The sequence below is a fragment of the Carettochelys insculpta genome, chromosome 1 (assembly GCF_033958435.1).
Source record: "Carettochelys insculpta isolate YL-2023 chromosome 1, ASM3395843v1, whole genome shotgun sequence".
Lineage (NCBI taxonomy): Eukaryota > Metazoa > Chordata > Testudines > Carettochelyidae > Carettochelys > Carettochelys insculpta.
In genome coordinates this window covers 61,237,200-61,256,007 of record NC_134137.1, presented here as the reverse complement: position 1 = coordinate 61,256,007, position 18,808 = coordinate 61,237,200, and the positions used below count along the sequence as shown (strand labels likewise).

Here is an 18,808-nt window from a genome sequence, read left to right as displayed (position 1 = left end):
CCTGTGCTACTTCGAAGTCCCTTTACTCCTCAAAATTAAAAACTAAAGGGACTTCGAAGTAGAGTGAGCACTTCAAAGGACCTGCAGCTGACCCGCAGCTATATGCAAGCCAGCACTTCGATGTTTCACACTTGAAAAGTTGCCACGGGGGAGATTTAGCCTAATGAAGTGCTACATATACACCGCAGCAATTTATTAGTAATCTCCCAACACCCTAATTATCATGCCCCCTTCAAAGTTGGGGGCTAGTCTAGACATAGCTTTGGTGTGGCTTTTTGTATAGTGTTGTTCATGTAAAATATTTTTCCACATTTTTCCAGTGTTGCTGGAGATGGCTGAAGTAATCCATAGTTTCAAAGTGCATCCTGCCCTCTCTCTGACTTGAGTGCGATGGTAAGCCTTTCAGAGCAGGGCCGGTTCTTGCTTTGATGCTGAATCTGCAATTGGATCTGTATTATCTGGCCCCTGTACTCACCCAGATCCCTATGGACTTCAGACTGGGATACAAGGCTTCTGCCCACATGGAAATAATTATAAGGCTGTGTCTTGTTCTGCACTGAGTACATAACTTTCAAAAATATCAGCTGGATTAGTATTAATGTTATAATCTGCCATAATGTAAAGATTCATCAGACTTCATAGTATAATGGGCCATAAAACGTTCAGGGCTACAGTAATAAAAACCAGGAAGTAGATTTTTTTCTACACTCCGGGTAATTTTCTCCAGCTGAGTGTGCAAAATAAAGAAAGAGATGGGTCCTATGATGTCCTAACATCTCTAAAAGCAATGAGCAATACAACGGGAGTTCTTTTTTTGGGTGATGACAAATGAGGCACTTCAAATTTGCTCACATCCAGCAGAGGAACAAAGTGTAGAAACTTCTCTAAATAGAAACGCTTCACCCAGTTTGAGTGGGTCTTAGTTTCAACAGCAGTCTCTACCTACCGAAGCAAGAAATGAGTTTATCTGTGAATATGAAGGGAGCTGTGTCATGCTTGACTCATGAGCAGCTATTTAAAAGGAAAGAATGACAAGCAGATAATTAGGTTTGGAAAATGAGTTTTTCTAATCTTTGGTGCACTAACCTGCCATGTCAGCATTGCTCTGTGTTTTATTGTACTGTACTCTGCTGGGCTAATTCAGATCTTTCTGACACGTGTACAAATCAGAAGGAATAAAACCAGAGTGACACTGATGTAACACTGGTGGCAATCAAAATCAGAGGATGGGTGTCTGAATTGCTGCTAAGCAACAGATAATGTCACAAATCAGAAGAAAAACTTTAAAAATTTATGCATTTATATATTAAAAGAAAAATGAGTGCTACAGTACCCCACCCCCACCCCCAGTATGAATTCAGTTTTAGGGGAAAGGGAATAAGTTATACCAGTATAAGGCTACTTTATCCAGATGTGACTGTGTCCATGCTCCAGGTTGCAACAATATAATTATACCGATTTAAAAGACATCAAACTCCCTACAAATACAGTTATACCAGTACAAAAAAATATCATCATAGACCAAACTCTCCAAAGACCTCCTCTTCCTGCATTTGGTGGGACTGATATTATTTTGTGGTGTTGGTGATTGAGATTCTCCTTCACTCCTGAAATAAAGCGTGGAAGTGAAGGGAAATTAAATAAAACTAATAATTCATTTTGAATTTTGGAAAATGTTTGAGAAAACACACAGGGCATCTTTGTTTCTTTCTTTCTTTCTTTCTTACCCCACTTTATCCATCACTAAAATATTATTGGGATGCTCAGTCCTTTATAATCTTGGAGGTGACCTCACGTTTTCCACCTTTAATTCATTTTCACATAAAGGCTCTCTGAAATAACAATTTGCCTTTCCCAGATAGCTTTACTTCACTCAGCCATTTACTTAAAAAGAGATTGATATCAGGATATGGTATATGAAAAAGCAGACCCTAGCTACACTTAAGCCTAACTGCCTTCTGCCCTACAACTCCTTTATCAACTTTCTCACTTTATAGTAACTGCTTCAGGATGACCTTCAGAACGTTGGTAGCTCTCAGATGATCTTTTCTCAACAATGTTCAGTCACTGTTTACACTTTAAAGTGTGTCACTTTACTCTGTCACATTTTTCATCTTTAATCCTTCTTTCTTCTTCTTATGAGAGGGGAGTAGCCTCCCGTGTTATAGTTAGCAGCACCAGTTCAGATTGAGATCAATGACTCAACAGCGACATCCACTGGCTACTTCAAAATATCACCCACAAGAATCATTCATTGAAGGCCAGATGCGTTGGCAGAAACCTGCTTTCGCTAGAGGCAGGTTGGGAGCATTTTAGTCTTTTAGGAAGATGTCTTGAGTGTGAGTTTACTGCGTGTATTGTAAAGGAAAAATTAGACTTATATGAAGTACTTACTACATTCATATTAAAAAGACTGAAAAAAGTCCTTCTGGAGATCTGATGGGGAAAATGGCCTAATTGCTCAGGTTCTTAATCAAAACTCAAAAATGAATATTGGCTCAGGACTTTAATATCAAGCCCTATGTTAAGGACCAAAGTGAGCATATGGCTAATGTTTCCTTAAAATTGCAGCAAGCCTTAGATTAAAGCCGAGGGAGTTGAGGAGGAAACAGAGAGAGAGCAAGCAGCCTGAGGGAGAGAACACTGTTTACCTTATTCTAATAATACATCTGTTCTAGTGGTAAAAGAAAGCTGCTCTTTGTGATTCATTACCACTGGCACCAGACAAGATCATCTGCCTGAAACATATGCGGGAGAAAGGATCACCTGGAAAATACATGATACACAAAATTAGAAAGGTGAGCTGTTCCCGTTGGGCATTAGTTGCATGGTATACTTTTGTTGTCTGATTAGATGAGTCTAACTTGAGAATCAGATTTCTGGTGTGAATATTGGCCTATTATCATGCAAAATTTGCATGTTACTAATATTTTGCAACATTTGCATAACAGCCACTGATTTGGTGACCACTCCTGCTAGAAAAACTCACAAGGTAGATTGTTAGTAGGAAACAAATACAAAGGAGATGCAAACACAGCGAAACAAATTGATGTGCCCAGTTTGAATGAGTATGGACAAATTCTGTGGCAGTGACTTTTAAAATAATTTTTTGTAACCCTTTACATATATAGTTTCAGCCATAAACTCTTTTGCATGGAAAGGAATATTAACACAGGGTTGGTCTTGACACCTATTAAGGCAGCTCAATACTTGCCATTCAGAAACCTGTTTCTGAGGACAGGGCAAGGGAAAATTGCATTTCTTTGCCTGTTTGGCTGCTTTGGTTTTGGTTTTGGTTTTTTTTAAGAGCTCTAGCACCCCCAAGCTTTGGAGCAATGACTTGAAATGTGGCAGAAGAGTGGCCTTTACATCAGTGATATGTCTTTTGCCCTTCTGAAGGGAATTCACTGAAATGTGGCCAAATTATAAGCTTTAGAAAAAATCAGTTTCTGCTTGCTCAATAAAGATATCTTTGATTTTTCACAGCTAAATTTTCTGAAGATTCCAGCTGTCTTGGACTTGCTCCAGCCTTTGGGTTGACCAGAAATTTCCCTACATTTGCAGTTGTGGACTGCTGTAAGCCAAGATGGATCTACATGCCTGAACTGAAATCAAGCAGCTGTCTGTCCCCTACATTAAGTGACATTCCTAGTTGGCTCCAGAAAGCATGAGGGAGGAAGCATCCCAATTTGTACGCTGAGTTTCTAGTATGCTGACCTGCTGATGATACTTGGCCAATATGTCTTTAATTTTAGATGCAACATGCTTATGGAAAACCCAAAGTCTGGAAACTCTTACTCCTATGAGTAGTCCCTGTGATGAACAGGATTACTTGGGTGAGAACGCATTTGAATTATTGGGCCCCCGCCTATTGAGGAGAAAAGTGTATCTCTTTAAGAGACTAGTATTCATGTAACAAAAGATGGAAACATTTAACCCAGCAAAACAAATTGATTTTATGGATTTCATGTACGATGATTGTACTTAATTAGGGGGTTTTATTTTAAAAAATCCACAAAAAAAGAGAAAAAAATATACTGTCTTTGAAGCAAAGATGCACTAGAGAAGAACGTCAGGATTCATTTATGAAATCACAGCTGCATAAACAATGTTTCACTATAAGAACCCAATTTATAGCATTTGTCATAAAAAGTAAACACTTTGGGGGCTGCTTTTGTCACACAATGTGATGCTGCAGGCTGGCAAGCACAGTAATAGCTCAACCGAGGCAGCTTTCTCATGCTATTTTGGAGCAGGAAATTCTTTTCAACTTCAAAGGTTTTATGGTCCTGATTTCAGAAGGAGAACCTAACATTTAAAGCCATTCACTGTTGTGAATTTTGTCTGCTGCTTTAAGAATATGACACATCTCACGCAGCTGATATATGAGAAGACTGGACGATATATGTCAAGTATATGTCAATTATTCTTCATTTTTACTACAGTTTGCCTTAATTCATGCATCATTAAATAACTCCCTGATCTTCGGACAGGCCTAGGCATAACTTTGCACACATGTGCAAGCCCATTGATCTCTCTTCTCCTCTGAGGAAAGTTAAGTCTGTGCGTAAGTGTTTACAAGTCTGGGGCTTAAGAAATCATTGCTCTCTGATTCAGCTAGGCAAGCATTTTGAAAGAAAAATTAATGTCCTGCTCCAGTGAGGGTTAGGGTTTATTGAAATTTCAAATTTATATCAATTTAAATTAAAGTATTCCAGAGACTTTTAAATTTCTAGATCCTTACAAATTTCAAAGAATTTAACAATGTTTCTTCTAAATGACTTTGACTCCCAAAACTCATTTGAAAAGGGAATGTTTGGGGAAGGAAGTGTTCTGGAAATTTTCAACATACGCGATGATGCCTGCAATAGGACACTGATACATACTCCTTAAATAGACTCCTTAAGGCACCTGAAGGCCCATTCAACCACATTGTGGGCCTGGTTGAGACAAATGTTGAATGCCTCCTGGGTGGGGTCGAGGTAGCTTGTATAGGCCACATTATCCATGGCTGCAAGGGGTAAGCACCATCTGCCACCATGCAGAGTGGCCTGGTGACATCCCAGACCAGAATATCCTTCTGGGGGATGAAGGTGCCAGCCTCCATGAGCTGGCAGAGCCCAGAGTTCCAGAAAACACAGGCGTCATGAATCTGGCTGGCCCAGCCCACATAGACATCCATGAACGGGCCCTTGGAGTCCACCAGAGCCTGGAGAACCGTCGAATGGTAGCTCTTGCAGTTCATATACTGGCCGGCGCTGTGTGATGGGGCACAGATGGGGATGTGCATCCCATCCAGGGCACCAAAACAGTTCAGGAAGCCCAGTGCAGCTAATCCTGTGATGGTGGCATCTGGATCCTCCAGGTGGAAGACCCTGTGCAGCAGCATGGCATTTATGGCCCAAACGACCTACCCGGGAGGGAGGACATGCACTCTCGTGAGGGCGTAGCAGGGCATTCCCGGCCCCCTCCTGTCCTCTTTTCGCCCCCCGCAACCCTCCTCCCCAGCCCCCTTCAGCCAAGGGTCTCCCTTGCCCTAGACCTCCCACCTACCCCATGGAGGATGTGTGACTCAGGCTTGGCATACCTCCATGAGTATGTCCCCAAAGGTGGCCTTGCCCACCCAGAACTGGTATCCCACGGAGCGGTAGGAGACCGGGGTGGCCGGCCTCCAGATGGCTATGGCAACCCGCTTCTCAAGGAGGAGAGTGGGCTGCATGCATCATGTGCCTGAGTGTGGGGCCGAGCCAATGGCAGACCTCGTGGAAAGCCCGCTTGCTCATCCAGAAATTGCAGATCCATCAGGCATAAGCACCAGGCACTCCCACCAGTCGGTGCTGCTGGGGTGGACCCAAAGGCCCCGGGGCACTGGTGGGGTCCTGGATGGGAGGACTTCAGAGCCCCCGAAGGGTGCTCAGCCACCGGAGTAAATGGGGGGCAGCCACGATGATTGTGCACAGCAGTGCAAGCATGGTCCCCATGAGCAACGTGTCCTCAGCAAGAAGCAGCAGCTGTGACTCCATGTCAGTGCACTCTGGGCTCTGCTTGGCTGAGCTCTTGCAGGCTGGGGATGTTGGAGAGGGGCCCTTTAAGGAAGCGGCTGGCTGTGGCCCCGGAAGGGCTTGTTGGCCATACGACCCCATCCGCGGGGCTTCTGGCTCCCTAGTTTTGAAAGAGTGACTGGAGCCATGTAGATGCTTCCTATTTACAGAATGCAGCAGTCTTTTGAAAGGGCTGATCGGCCGCACGATCGGCTTTTTATGTACGGTCGCTATCTTTCGAAAGCCATGCTTTGAAATGCCCTCTTTTGATTTTCGGCCTTTTGGAAGGGTGCTTATGCGTAGACCCAGCTATAGAGAACAAGACAGGGAGGGCCTTCAGAAAAAACATGGCTCCATGTTCTTCAGGGCTGAGAGCAAAGCTTGGACTCTAGGGGATGTGTGCCATTCCCACTCTACTGCCCCTAAACCTTTTCCCTCTAAGGCAAGCCTTAGGAGAAGCTTCATGGCTTTCATCCTCCAGAATTTCCTGAGCCCTCTATCCACTTTCTGTGGGAGGATACCACAGTAACAATATATTCACTATAATACAATATAAAGTGATATTTAATACACCATGATATTAACACAAGATACACAGAACTACAGTACATTGTTTGCTTTGCAGGTCACCTCAAAACGTAGCATTACCGGCATTATCATTACATCCATCCGAAAATCCCTATATGCTACCAGGTGCAAAGAAGGATGGTCACTGCCACAAATGTGTCCCTCCCTCATCCATTTTTCTTGAAGGGAGGAAGGGGCTCAAGCACGAGCAAGGCACCCTAAAGCTTCTTTTTAATATTGCTTCTCTGGCAATACATTTTCATGAGTTTTCTTCCAATATATAAACTAATACTGAGCCCACTGGATTGAGCCATCATAGACTACATTTCAGCCGAAAGCAAAGGTCTGCGTTCAAGCTAAGAAGCACGACCAAACAAGTGTTTTTGTAAAGGACAGGCTGACAAAGCCATAATTATAGCTGTGAGAATGGCATCAGTGCAGCGTTAAAAGGGATCTCATGCGATGTAAAATATGGCAAATGAATCAGCGTACAGTCACATGCAGAAAGTGTTCAGCTGATGACCACAATCATACGTGAGAGACAGAGAGGAAATCATGTGGAAAGTCACCATCTCAGTTAGTGTAAAGAGACAGTGTTCTATCCCATACTCTACACAGAATTTTTGCATCCTTATGCAGGGTACCATTGGACTACATTCCCCCTTCACATGCAGCTGCAGAAAAACACTCAGACTTGGCAACTCCTCATTTGGCAGTAGGTGAGCAGAGCGGTAAACCTGTACGCTGCCCGGTCATGAGAGCTGGGTGAGTTTTGCTAAGCAATTTCCACACATATATGTTTAAATATTTGAAAACGTTTGCTCTGGCCACCCTTTGTGCCCTTTTTGTCTGCTTTCTATTAGCATTTATGTGGTTGACTACTGAGAGCTTATATTTATGTATTTTTAAAAATGAGTCTTTTGGGGCTAAAACTTTCCACTTTTTCTTTTTCTGAATTGGCAACCCTTCAAATCAGTTTTTTCTTTGTAGTAAAGTACCCTCAAGTATTTCTCTTAAAAAACAAAAAAATCAAACTATCTGTAAAGACTATGCACATAACCTACCTCTCACAGCTTGTCCTTACAATAAAGCTGCATTCTTAAGTACAGTGATTTCTGTCTCTGAAGCATCAAATTAGCATAAAGAATTATTTGAACATATGTTCACTAGTCATGATGTAGGTTAATGGAATTGCAAAAGTCCAGTCCTCTTCTCCACTAACTTTCCTTGTATCATTGTGTCCCAACAGTAGGTGCCAACTCTACAGTCGTTGTTCATTTGGGACATAATTCTTCAAGGCATGGTTCAAATCCTGGTGCCCTCAGTTCCCAACTGCACAAGTCTGACTCAGATACCAGTGGGAGATAAAAGGTGCACAAGCCTTTCCAGGATCGGGCCCTTGATTATGAAGTACTTACTCATGTGAAGTTAATGGGATTGCTTGTGTGAGCAGAGACAGAAGAACCAATCTTTCAAATTGCACACAGTTCTGGAGGCAGCACTTCTTACAGCTATTAGTCATTCTTGTCTGTGTGGCTGTTTCACATCTCTGGGAGGTTTTGTAGGATTTGTCTCAGTGAAGCTTTAGCTGTGGCATACACATCTGAGGGGGAAACCGCGAGTGAATGAATCAGTTTCTCAACGATGGACCTCAAACACCGGTGCGCTGCATGCAAGTCTCTGTCAAATTGCTGCCCCTCCAGCTGTAAAGCCATATGACTGCAGATGTTTCTAAACTCAACGCTATCCTAAAAGCCAAACCAAAAAAGAAATGAGTGACAAGGAACGTTTTAGCCATGCATAGCTGGTTTTGCCAGATGGAAGCCTTTGGCCTGAACTTTCATCTCTGAGGTTTACACATTGCTGCAAACTGCCTTGATGTGAAATATAGAGTCAGTTTCATGTGCCCACTTTTAAACGTCATCTGTTTCCACTGAACTGTGGCAACTATTGTTAAAACTTATCTTTCAGCTAATCATAATTGTAGTAATTTACCTCAAAAACATTGTTGAGATAACCGTCTCTGGCCCGATTTATGTTTCCTGCACACCTGAAAGGCCGACAGGCCTCCTGAGAATTTGTCCTGCTAGTATAATCCATGCTAGGACCTTGAATCCGGTGTTCCCTGTAAGGTGAGTGCTTGGGTGGCCACCCAGGAGAGATTCAAATGCCACCAAGCTGATTAGCAGAGCTCCTCCAGCTGGCAGTATGGGTTTCTACTGGTGGTGCACATGCACTCATGCCTCGGTGCACATAACAACCTTTACTCTGCACATGGATAGAAAAAATTAGAGGCACTGCTGCTTGTATCCACTATGAAAATGTGTTGTGTTGGGCAGTGTGCTACTTAACATGTTCTAACTAAATGACTTAGCATCTGTAACGTAGACTGTGCCAATCATGTTTTAAAAGTCAGGTGGCCCCGCTTAACCCTAGGGGGATACTTCCTGATGCTTTTTAAGCACACTTATTCTTGTCTACACTTGGTGCAAAGCGGTGTTTCACACCCCACGTTAGACATATTTGTTTTGTTACATAATGAATGTTCCAGATGTACTTAGGAGAATGCTGGTCTTTGTCTCCCTATAGTAGCTGCTCCACATAAGAGGCTCATAACTCTCCTATGTCTTCTAGTTAATGTACTCACTCCTTTTTCTGAAATCATAAAGGCTCATGATTTTAGCTCTCTGAGACCCGAGTTCAGACTCTGCTGTCAGCTCAAAGTGGTTCTTAAAGTTATTCAGGTTCAAGCTCATCAGCCTCACCAAGGCTCTGTCATTTCAAATTAAAGCCCTGTTAAAATATATTTAATTCGGGCAGTGCCTGCTACATTGATAGATAACATTAAAGGTGATCTGCAAACAAAATATCAAAAAGAAGTTAGTCCATTCAGCGCATATGTCAGTGCGCCCTAAAGTGGGCAAGGATGAGTGATTGGGTGCAAACATAACACTAAACTAAACCTTTAACTAATTTGACTTTAGAGCCTCTAGAAGTCCTCTGCACAAGCTGGAAGTTTGCTGCAGGTACAGAGATTTCCTTATTGTGGAATGTCCCCAGCACTGGAAAACTAAGGAGACCTGAAGCAAGACTGTGGGTGAGCAGCAATTTTTTGTCTTTTTTAAAAAAATATTTTGATCATTATCTTGGAGGTCACCTTTTGGATCTTGCTTATAAAGCTCCCTTAGGTAGATTTCAGAAATTTTCTTGGTATAAAATCCCTTGTGCAATCTATTTGACCTCTTAATATATCTAAATAAGTAAAGAAGAAAGCATTGCTAGCTTTTCCAGGTGTCTGGCACATGGGAACTTTAGGATACAGAACAGAAAACTATTTTTAAAATTCTTTCTCCTTTCAGAAAAATGGGATATTAAATAACTGAAGTAAATAGAAAGTTTGCTTTCTAAAAACAGCCCTTCTCTGTCAGATTTATAACAGTGGACTCCAACAAATTGTAGTCATGGGGACCCATAGCTCCAGTGATTCTTAGTTTTTATTAAAAGATCAACACAATATTTTCAATATTTTTTTCTAAAGCATTTTCAATATCACTGCAGAAGCATGTCCTACTTGCAGCTTTTGTTTGTCAAGACCCTTCTGTTTAGACAGATGATTTACTATCCACATGGTACTGGCAGAGCTATACCAGAAGAACTGCATGACCCACTAGTGCCAAAACTCTTAAAATCAGAGCTTAAAATAGTCAACCAGTGTTTAAGAGCTCTACATATTTGTCACTTAACACTGATCTGAATAGGTAGGCCATTTCCACCAGCACATCTTTTATTTTTGATCACTGTTTTAAATAAGATATTAACTACCAAGTGTAATTTAGTTTAGGATGATGCTCCCCTTAACAAGACTCCATTAAAGATGATGAAGACTTTTTACATCACCCTTTTTTCACTCTGAACTGCTAAACAGATAAATCAAGTGGATATTATGGTTTGCACTCAGGATAATTGTTTTTTTTTCCTTAAGCACACTCACAGTTCAATAGTCTAGTGAATTTATTGTGAATTTGGAATATAGACATTTCTAAGGCCAGGTGTACATTAGGAGGTAAAATCAATTTTAGATAACACAAATCCAGCTGAGTGTAGCATAGCTGGAGTCGACTTATCTAAAATTGATTTTTGCCACCATCCACACAGTGGGAGGTCAACAAGACAAACTCTCCCATCGACTTCCCTTAGTCCTCATGACTGCCAGGGACACTGGGGTCGACAGTGGCACCATCACAGTCCAGTTTTGTGTATCCTCACTAGACGTCCTAAATCAAACCTGGAAGATTGACTGCCAGTGTGTTGAGCTTCCCATAAGAAAGATATACCCATCATTCCAGGCCTGCTCCTTTGCTTACCCAGAGGCTAGTTCTGCACAAGGCTTTTTGACCAAGAATTTTCCATGATGACTAGCTCCAGTTCAGCTCTACTGATAGCAGCAATGACGGGAAAGCTAGGGCAGTGTTAACCACCCTGTTGCATTTATCTGCTGTAAGCAGCTTCAGACCACATGGTGGCTAGAAGGTCTACAATACTGCTTTCATCATGGGTAGAACCACTGGCGGAGCTGCAGCAATGATGGACATTTTTGGTCAAATGCTAGCATGGAAAAGGCCAGAGCATAACTTCAGACACCTCATTTATGTACCAAATAACCTAATATGTTTAACCTGTCCAAACACAATGTTAAACTGGTAGGGCCCCAGCGATTTTATAACATAGATGAGTCCTGCCTTGCCTGCGTAGAATGTAAGTCCCTGTCCCAAACAGCTGTCTTTTACCAAGTGTTTGTACTGAATTTGTACTGATCTGAGGTGGGGGCTACAGGTGCTATCTTAAGACAGATTATAATAATTTAAACTACCTGATCTTTAAAAGAACCACAGCTGAAGTAAAGAGTTTTAATGGAATTATATAATGGGTTGGTTCCATCTGGCTGGGCAAGTCCAGTCAATGTTCATAGATGGCTGGGTACAATATGTAGGGAAGAGAGAGAGCTTTAAGGTCTTTGCCTTAATTTGCTCATTGACAAAATGGGCATAAGTAAGCATTATTGCACATGGATGTTGAGAGAATTAGTTAACATTTGTAAAGCATTTTGAAAGATACAAGCATTACGGAAGTGCAAAATATTATTTCACAGAGAATTATAAATCTGTTGGTTTTCTTGGGTTTTTCCACTTCTCTCTTACCCTACCCACTTTTGGAAAAGAATTTATTTTACATCTATGAAATGTGGCACATGACAACACTGAAGATTTGAATCCTCTAACCTCAGAATGCAAGAATACTTCTTCCAAAGTAACATTCCTAAGGGGGTACTTAAGTTTTAATATGCCTTCAACCATAAGGTTTCAAAATATTCATATTTAGGCAGACTTTTATGTATTGTTTCCTAGAAATCATCTCTCAGACAAATTACAGAGCTGTTAATTTCTTACAAAGTCACTGTGTGAAAATATTAAAATCAGTCAGGCTGCAGTCTGCCACCAAACAACCTCTTTCTACAAAACAGGAACAAAGACAGTATTCAAAGTACAGAACAATTGTCAGGGTGAAAAGATTGTTAGAGCTTGTTAATGTCATGTGACCAAGAGTGCTTCTTTAATCACTGACTTCATAGTAATTCTGGGGGCAGTTCCAAAAATGATCTCCATATTTACAGAAATAAATTGTACAGAAATTGTTCATTTGTTGACATTTTAAATATACCCAAAGACCCTAAAACTGATCTGTACAGTTTACAGTTTGGAACAACTTCTCAATGGGCAATCTTCATATTAATTACTGTAAGAATGAAAAAGCATTGCTATTTGATACAGGAATAATCTTACAATCTCATAAAAACATAAAAGGGGGTACTCATTTGTTAATAAATTTAATCTGTGGTGGCAGGTAAAGACTGGGCAGCTGTTTTATAAGAATTCTGAATAAAGTCAATTTTCTGGTTACCATCACTACTAAGCCACTCTTTGGATCAGCATATGAGCTACTGTACAGCCAGTTGTTTTGTGGCAAAAAGGGACCTTTCCTTTGTGTCAGAAATCAGCTTTCAAGAAAATACGATTTTATTAAGCGTAATCCCAGATACTTTATTGCAACAACTATCAGTTCTACGGCACTTTGGAAAAAACAATGAAAATCATGTGAGAAAAAAAATCACTGTGCTTGTGTTACTAACGCCATACCTTGGCTGTTTTCAGAGTGAATAATATGGGGAGCATGATGCTATTTTCAAAGATGACCATAGCTAAGGAGGACTCGCTGGGATACAGAGCCTAGTTTTTCTAGTCCTACAGTTTTTGGTGGAGGTCAACAGTGTCTGATGTTGCATTTGTTGATTGTTGAGAGAACATATGGTCTCTGTTCCATTTCCTATATACTGCTCTCAACATAGCAGAAAAATGACAAACAGCAGCACTGCTGCTGATGGTCTAAGCAGAGAGACTAGGGATGTAGACCCTGATTGTGCAAAGAGGTCCACACAGACAGATGCTTATGCTCATACAGATTTCCACTTCTTTCCTGGTGTTTATTAACCTAGCTGGTGTAAAGACGGCTGTGTCACTTGATACCCGCTGAGTATTTAACACGGTGAGGCAGCATATAGGCTTAAGGGTGCATCATAAGGGGGAATCTATTCCTTTATGATTATGGAGAATGACTTACCCTCTCATGTCTAACAACAGGACACTAGCGGAGCGACACAGGGCACTTGCATTGTCCGTGAATTTTCACTAATATTTCACTATATTCACTAACCTTTCACAAGCACTGGGGTGGTTTTTGTTTTGTTTTGTTTTTTAATACTAACACTGTTTTGGAACTATGAGTTATTTTAACTTCCTAGTGTACTTTACATTCCTTTTCCAGCTGGCTAAGAGCCGTTTAGTCCAGTCCAATCTGTTATACATTTATGAGTTAGCAACACTTTTATGAACCCTCAGTTACTCCAACTAAGGAGGCAGGATGTTACCAAAGAGCAGTGGTAATGAAGTCTGCCCCTGCCCTCACCGAGGCAAGCTGCACACTCCCATTTCAGGGAGTTTTTATGTTTTTTCTTCAAATATGTACACAGTTCTGTCCAAAATACAAAATCTCCCACTTTTAGGACTGGCTGATCTGTTCACTCTGGAAGGGCATAATTATGGAAGGGAAACTTGGACATATATCCACTATTTATGTCTGAAATCCAGAGTCCCTAACATATGGTTTGTGGATGATGATGCTGGTATGTGACCTGTCAAACTTAAAGGAAGATCCATCGGATTTCTGACAGTAGCTTCACCTTCTATTACAAAGCAACAGTGAGACACTTCTCTCAGGCTTTCCAGACCAATCTACATCCTGGGAGAGAGAAAAAGCATAGTTTTCTGCTCCATGGTAGTCTCTGGAGTATGCATGTTTTGCTATGATATAATGCCAGTTGCTTGTGTCTTTCCACGTACATCCTCATGTTGCTATATTTTTCGGCCACTTTTATAGCAACCCATGACTTGTTTTCAACTGACCCTGTCAATAAAAATGCAAATAAGACCATCTGATGCATTTGTGGACTGTCTGAGCGGCCTCACAGAGCGCCAGCTGTAGCAGGCAATAAATGTATTGTGTTATGACAGGGAGCACGTTGGCCATTTAGGAGTGTTTCTGTTCTCTGCGGATGACCTGTACTTTGGCTGTAGACAGTGTGACTGAATGGACATCCTATCAATAGCTAATGTTTTTATTCTGGTTGAGAGGCTGTAGCCCTTTCACCTGAGAACTGTAAGTAAAAGTTCAGTGGCAAGACGATTTTTCATCTACTTTTCCTGGCAGGGTGAACATGTAAACTGAATCCTTGGAATCCAACTGTTTTAAAATGAAAACAGCAGTGAAATTACTCATCACTAAAAGACCTAGTTAAATTACTCATGTTTTATGGAAACACCACAGAATTTATTTAACCTAACCATAGAAACTGATGCAAGAAAGTCCCAGTGCTCAATTCGTCCTGATAATGGGCATTCACTGAAAAAAAAAATCTACCCTGATTTTGAGTAGAATGGTAAATATAAGAATCCAAAGTTAATGTTATTCCCGGTGGCAACTAAAACATATATTCACACAAGCAAATATTAATTCTCGGAAAGACCAGAAAGAAAATCAAAGAAGCTTTTATCTCATTAGTGTTGGTGCCAAACATTATTTATGTTTTAGCAATGTCATATTGGAATTAATATTGCAACAATCTAATAAAAAATATAGATTAGTTTTCATTATCACAGGAATGCTAAATCTACCTATTTGACCTGATTTATTTATTTATTTTTATCCTGGTCTCTTTTTTTTTTTATTTCAGTCTTGGTCTTTTCACTTCACACAAGGTTTTATCCTTTTCCACTTCTTTGCCCCTCACAAAGGAATTTATTTCTGGGGAAATAAATAAATTGGATTAATACCCCTGAAGCTTGAAATAATCTAGGCCTTCCCCAAGCCCCGGGCTGGAGCAGCCCCCAGCACTCCTGGGAACACCAAGGAGGCAGCAGAGATGGGGCAGCCACGCTTCCCCCTGGCTTCCTCAAGCCTCAGCAGCAGGGACAGGGCAGCCATGGAGCTTACCAACCCCCCTTCCCTGAGCCCTGAGAAGCTGTAGGGGCAGGGCAGCTGTGGTGCTTCCTTCCGCCTTTCCTGGGACGAAGCAGCTGCAGCTGCTGGCGGAAAACATGGGACAATTAGTCCCTTTTCTAAAACAAGTAGAGATGCCTTTTTGGAGTCCCGAGTATGGGACTGTCCTGCCAAAAACAGGACAGATGGTCAACCTAATAATATGGCTCAATTTTAGTTAGCTGGACAAATGCTTATCATGGGTGTGGCCAAGTTTCCTGTGTTCCTCAGTATTCTGTGCTGTTACTTAGCAGTGCTGGCAAATTCTTTTGTTCAGCACTGGTCAGGTCCCAAAGGTGCCAGATTGGAGAGGTTCAGCCTGTACTGTGGTTTTGATTTTCAGAAGTGTTGCAGAGCTGCAACTTCAGGTGAAGTCAGTCAGCGTATTAGGTGCTCAGCACCTCTGAAAAATCAGGTTGCTGACATGGTTTGGATGGACCAGCTACCCAAATACTGAGGCACCTAAAATCAGAAGCAACTTCTGAAAATGTTGACCTGTTTGTCGCACAGAACGATATGACTTCTGCTGCTGGCAGCAGTGAAAGCTCCCTCTACCTACTGCCTTGCTAATGCTAATCTGTACCTGGAGGTTCTGCCTGCTTAGGTGAAAGGGTAGAGTCATCCATATATTGGTTTGGTTTGTGGCCTCTCTGTTAGGATGATCAACAAGAATGAGACTGGTGTGAAATGTGCTTTTTGTGATGTGTACATCTGCCATTAAAAATTGGACAGAGACAACAAGTCTTTTAGCATAATAAGTCATCCTAAGGTATGGCTTTTTGACCACCTCCAACTGGGATCAAACCTGAACCTAAAGGGCAATAGGTGATGGACTCTGTATCACACACTCATGACTTACCACGTCCCCTGTGCATGGCTTTTTTTTTCCTTGACTGCCAAAAGACGATAGGAATTTTTTCTTGTGAAAATATGCACAATCCTTCTACCATCATTCTGGGGAACTTTTCTTACATATCTTCACTAAATCTCAGCCAAGGATGTAACTTTTTGTTCTGGAATCACAGAGTTATAGAAATGGAAGAGACCTTGAGAGGTCATCAAGTCCAGTCCCCTGCACTCATGGTAAGTCCAAGCACCATCTAGACCATCCCTGGAAGGTGTTTGTCCAACCTGCTCTTAAAAATCTCCATGTGTGTTGGTTCTTTTATTTAATGAAAACCGACATTTCACTTACAAGTCACTTACAAAGTCACTCTTCGTCTCTTCATTTTTCTTGACTGAATCTCTTCAGGTGCCATAACAGCACATGGAAGTTTGAGATTTTATGTGGAAATGTCAATATCGCCTGAAAACCTCTGACTTCCTAAATTATGGTTCAACTCCCAACTAGAACAAAAGAGTGCTTGTATCCCCTAGCCCCATAGCGCCAACAAAAGGATTGTTGTTGATTTTATAATTAGTTTGTAAACTGTGTGCAAGGCTAAAATGATTTGTTGTAATTACTCCATTGCAAATGCACATAAATCAAGCTGCACTAGTCAGTCTGACAGAATCCAGCATGTACGAGAATGCCCGAGTCAGTGCAATTAACTGCCCATTTGCAGAAGAAAGAGTTCTTTGATCTCACTACTTACTTTTAGGTGAATAGGAAAAGGATGTTCTTGAAAGAGAGGCAGCAGGAGAGTCTGCTCCACGCTGACAAGCTGGGATGTCGACGCTACTATTCGGGACAGCATGCTGTGCACAGCAATCTGTGTAAGTGTTTGGGGCCTGGCCGGGCCCGGCTCTCTTGAATCTTTCGCCCCAGGCCCATCTGGGTTAGAAAGAGCCAGGGAGCCACATGCTTCTTTCTTCTCAGAGTGCTCACTTGCTGCTCTTCTGCCTTCTTCCTGCTCCTGATCCCAGCTAGGCCCAGCTGCCTCCTGGCCCTGGCCCATGCCATGCAAAGCCAGGCCAGACATACCTGTGCTTTGCAGTAGTGAGGCCTTGTCCAGTTTGTAGTGGGGGTTGTAGACTCGGGCATCCTCATCCTGCTGATGCAAGAGCCTCAGGGTTTGGAGAGCAATTAGCTGGTGGTTGAGAGAAAGAAGTAAACATGCTCGTCCAGCCATCAGCTCTTTTGCCTCTGATCCCATCCAGGATGGGGTGTTTTTAAACCTTGTTTGGCCTTTTTCCCTCCCCCTCTTTTCCCATCCCTTTCTTTCTTATCTCTTCTCCCTGTGGGTGGCTTCCTGCCCCTCCTTCAGCCTGGGGTTAATAGGCCAGAATTTTAGCACTGGTGAAAAGCTCAGCCCTTACTGTGTTTCTTGGACTCAAGCTCCATGGAGCTTTCCATGTGCACATTTGCAGACAGGTTTCCTTGGCTTTCTGGAGAACTAGTTACATACTTACTGCGTGGTGTGTGGGTGCCTACATTTGTGGCATTTTTTTTTTTAATGCATTTGCACTGTTTGGTATAAATCCTTAGGTGGGCTCTGCTGGGATGAGATCTACCAACTCTCTCTCATGGCAGGGGAGGGAAGGGAGGCTTATTTTACACTTGCATGTAGGCAATTTTTAAAGTCTCTCTCCCTTTGTCAATGAAAGATTTTACAATGTTTTTCAGTGAGTAAGTTTGAAACGAGAGCAGGGCCAGAAGCAAAACCTTGCATCCAAATCCCGCCAAACGTTGGGAATGTTAAGAGCTCAGTCTGAACTGTGTGTGTCAATGGACTTATACTAGTTTAAAATTTCTTTCATTCACATTGCCCATGTTTGACAACTATGAAGCACGTAAGCATAGTGTAAACAAGACCTCTGGATTGACACTGGTTCTCCAAGAAAATGATCAGCTTGCTTCTAGGAAAGGGGACACTTGCGAGATGGGGCATCGATTTTCTTTATATATAAAAACTGAAATTGTTGGTAGTGGTGGTAAATATTTACTTCTCTTCTTTTATTATTATCTCCAAGGTGCAAATAATCTAAACCTGTAAGCTTGACTGTGTTCCTTTTGGAGCAAGTTTAAATCCCTATTCTCACAGGAAAATAGTTGGAAATAGGAAGGTCAAAAGAGCCCCACCTGAAATAACTCCAAAAAGAGGCATTTCTGGCTTTGGAAAATGAGCCAGAAGGACCCTATATGTTTTTATATATGGTCCCCAGGAGACTTAAAACTGTAAGATTTGATGCTAAACCTATTTCTGTGCTGTGAGACCAAGGACAGCTGTACAAATATTTGCTGTTTTTAATTAAACCTAACATTGCTGCTTCCTTGATTTAAGTTAGGGCAAAAGACTGGCAATTTTATGCTTTGAAAGATGAGGGAAAACAGTTGTAGGTGCCGTGTTTTCAAAAAATGATATAAAACATGCAGGGACAAGGTCTCAAAGGCTATCATAGCACAACCGTCTGCTTTCTCTGTCAAATCCAGTTTTTTCCCTTTATCCATTCAACAAAGGTTGCTACTGGAATTCTGTTATTTTTTTTCTTGAAAAACTTATTTCTGAACTTTTCATTTTGGCCCAAATTAAACTTTAGATCATGTTCTCTTGTCTTCACATTCTTTGTAAACATAAAGAAGTTTGCTTTGAGGGGTTATCCAGCTCTGC

General features: G+C 41.6%; 1 protein-coding gene and 1 long non-coding RNA gene across 2 annotated transcripts; one reads left to right on the top strand and one right to left on the bottom strand.

Moving 5' to 3' along the window:
• Positions 1-382: 382 nt before the first annotated feature.
• Positions 383-3,505, top strand: LOC142007654 (uncharacterized). The gene is made up of 3 exons (XR_012643972.1): positions 383-393; positions 2,679-2,798; positions 3,487-3,505. It is a non-coding gene; the product is annotated as an uncharacterized LOC142007654 (long non-coding RNA).
• Positions 3,506-8,149: 4,644 nt separating this feature from the next.
• Positions 8,150-17,329, bottom strand: DLEU7 (deleted in lymphocytic leukemia 7). The gene is made up of 3 exons (XM_074982694.1): positions 17,234-17,329; positions 16,853-17,080; positions 8,150-8,356 (listed from the first exon to the last, which is right to left on the bottom strand). The coding sequence occupies exons 1-3, from the start codon at positions 17,327-17,329 to the stop codon at positions 8,150-8,152; spliced, it is 531 nt and encodes a 176-aa protein (XP_074838795.1).
• Positions 17,330-18,808: the final 1,479 nt, after the last annotated feature.

Excerpts from the sequence above, each read along its gene's own strand:
- DLEU7 (XM_074982694.1), bottom strand. The coding sequence starts at position 17,329 with ATGGCTGGACGAGCATGTTTACTTCTTTCTCTCAACCACCAGCTAATT. Across the intron at positions 17,081-17,233 it reads AGCAGGATGAGGATGCCCGA|CACTCTGAGAAGAAAGAAGC; the intron begins GTCTACAACCCC and ends GCAGCAAGTGAG. Across the intron at positions 8,357-16,852 it reads CTTTTCCTATTCACCTAAAA|GATAGCGTTGAGTTTAGAAA; the intron begins GTAAGTAGTGAG and ends TTTGGCTTTTAG.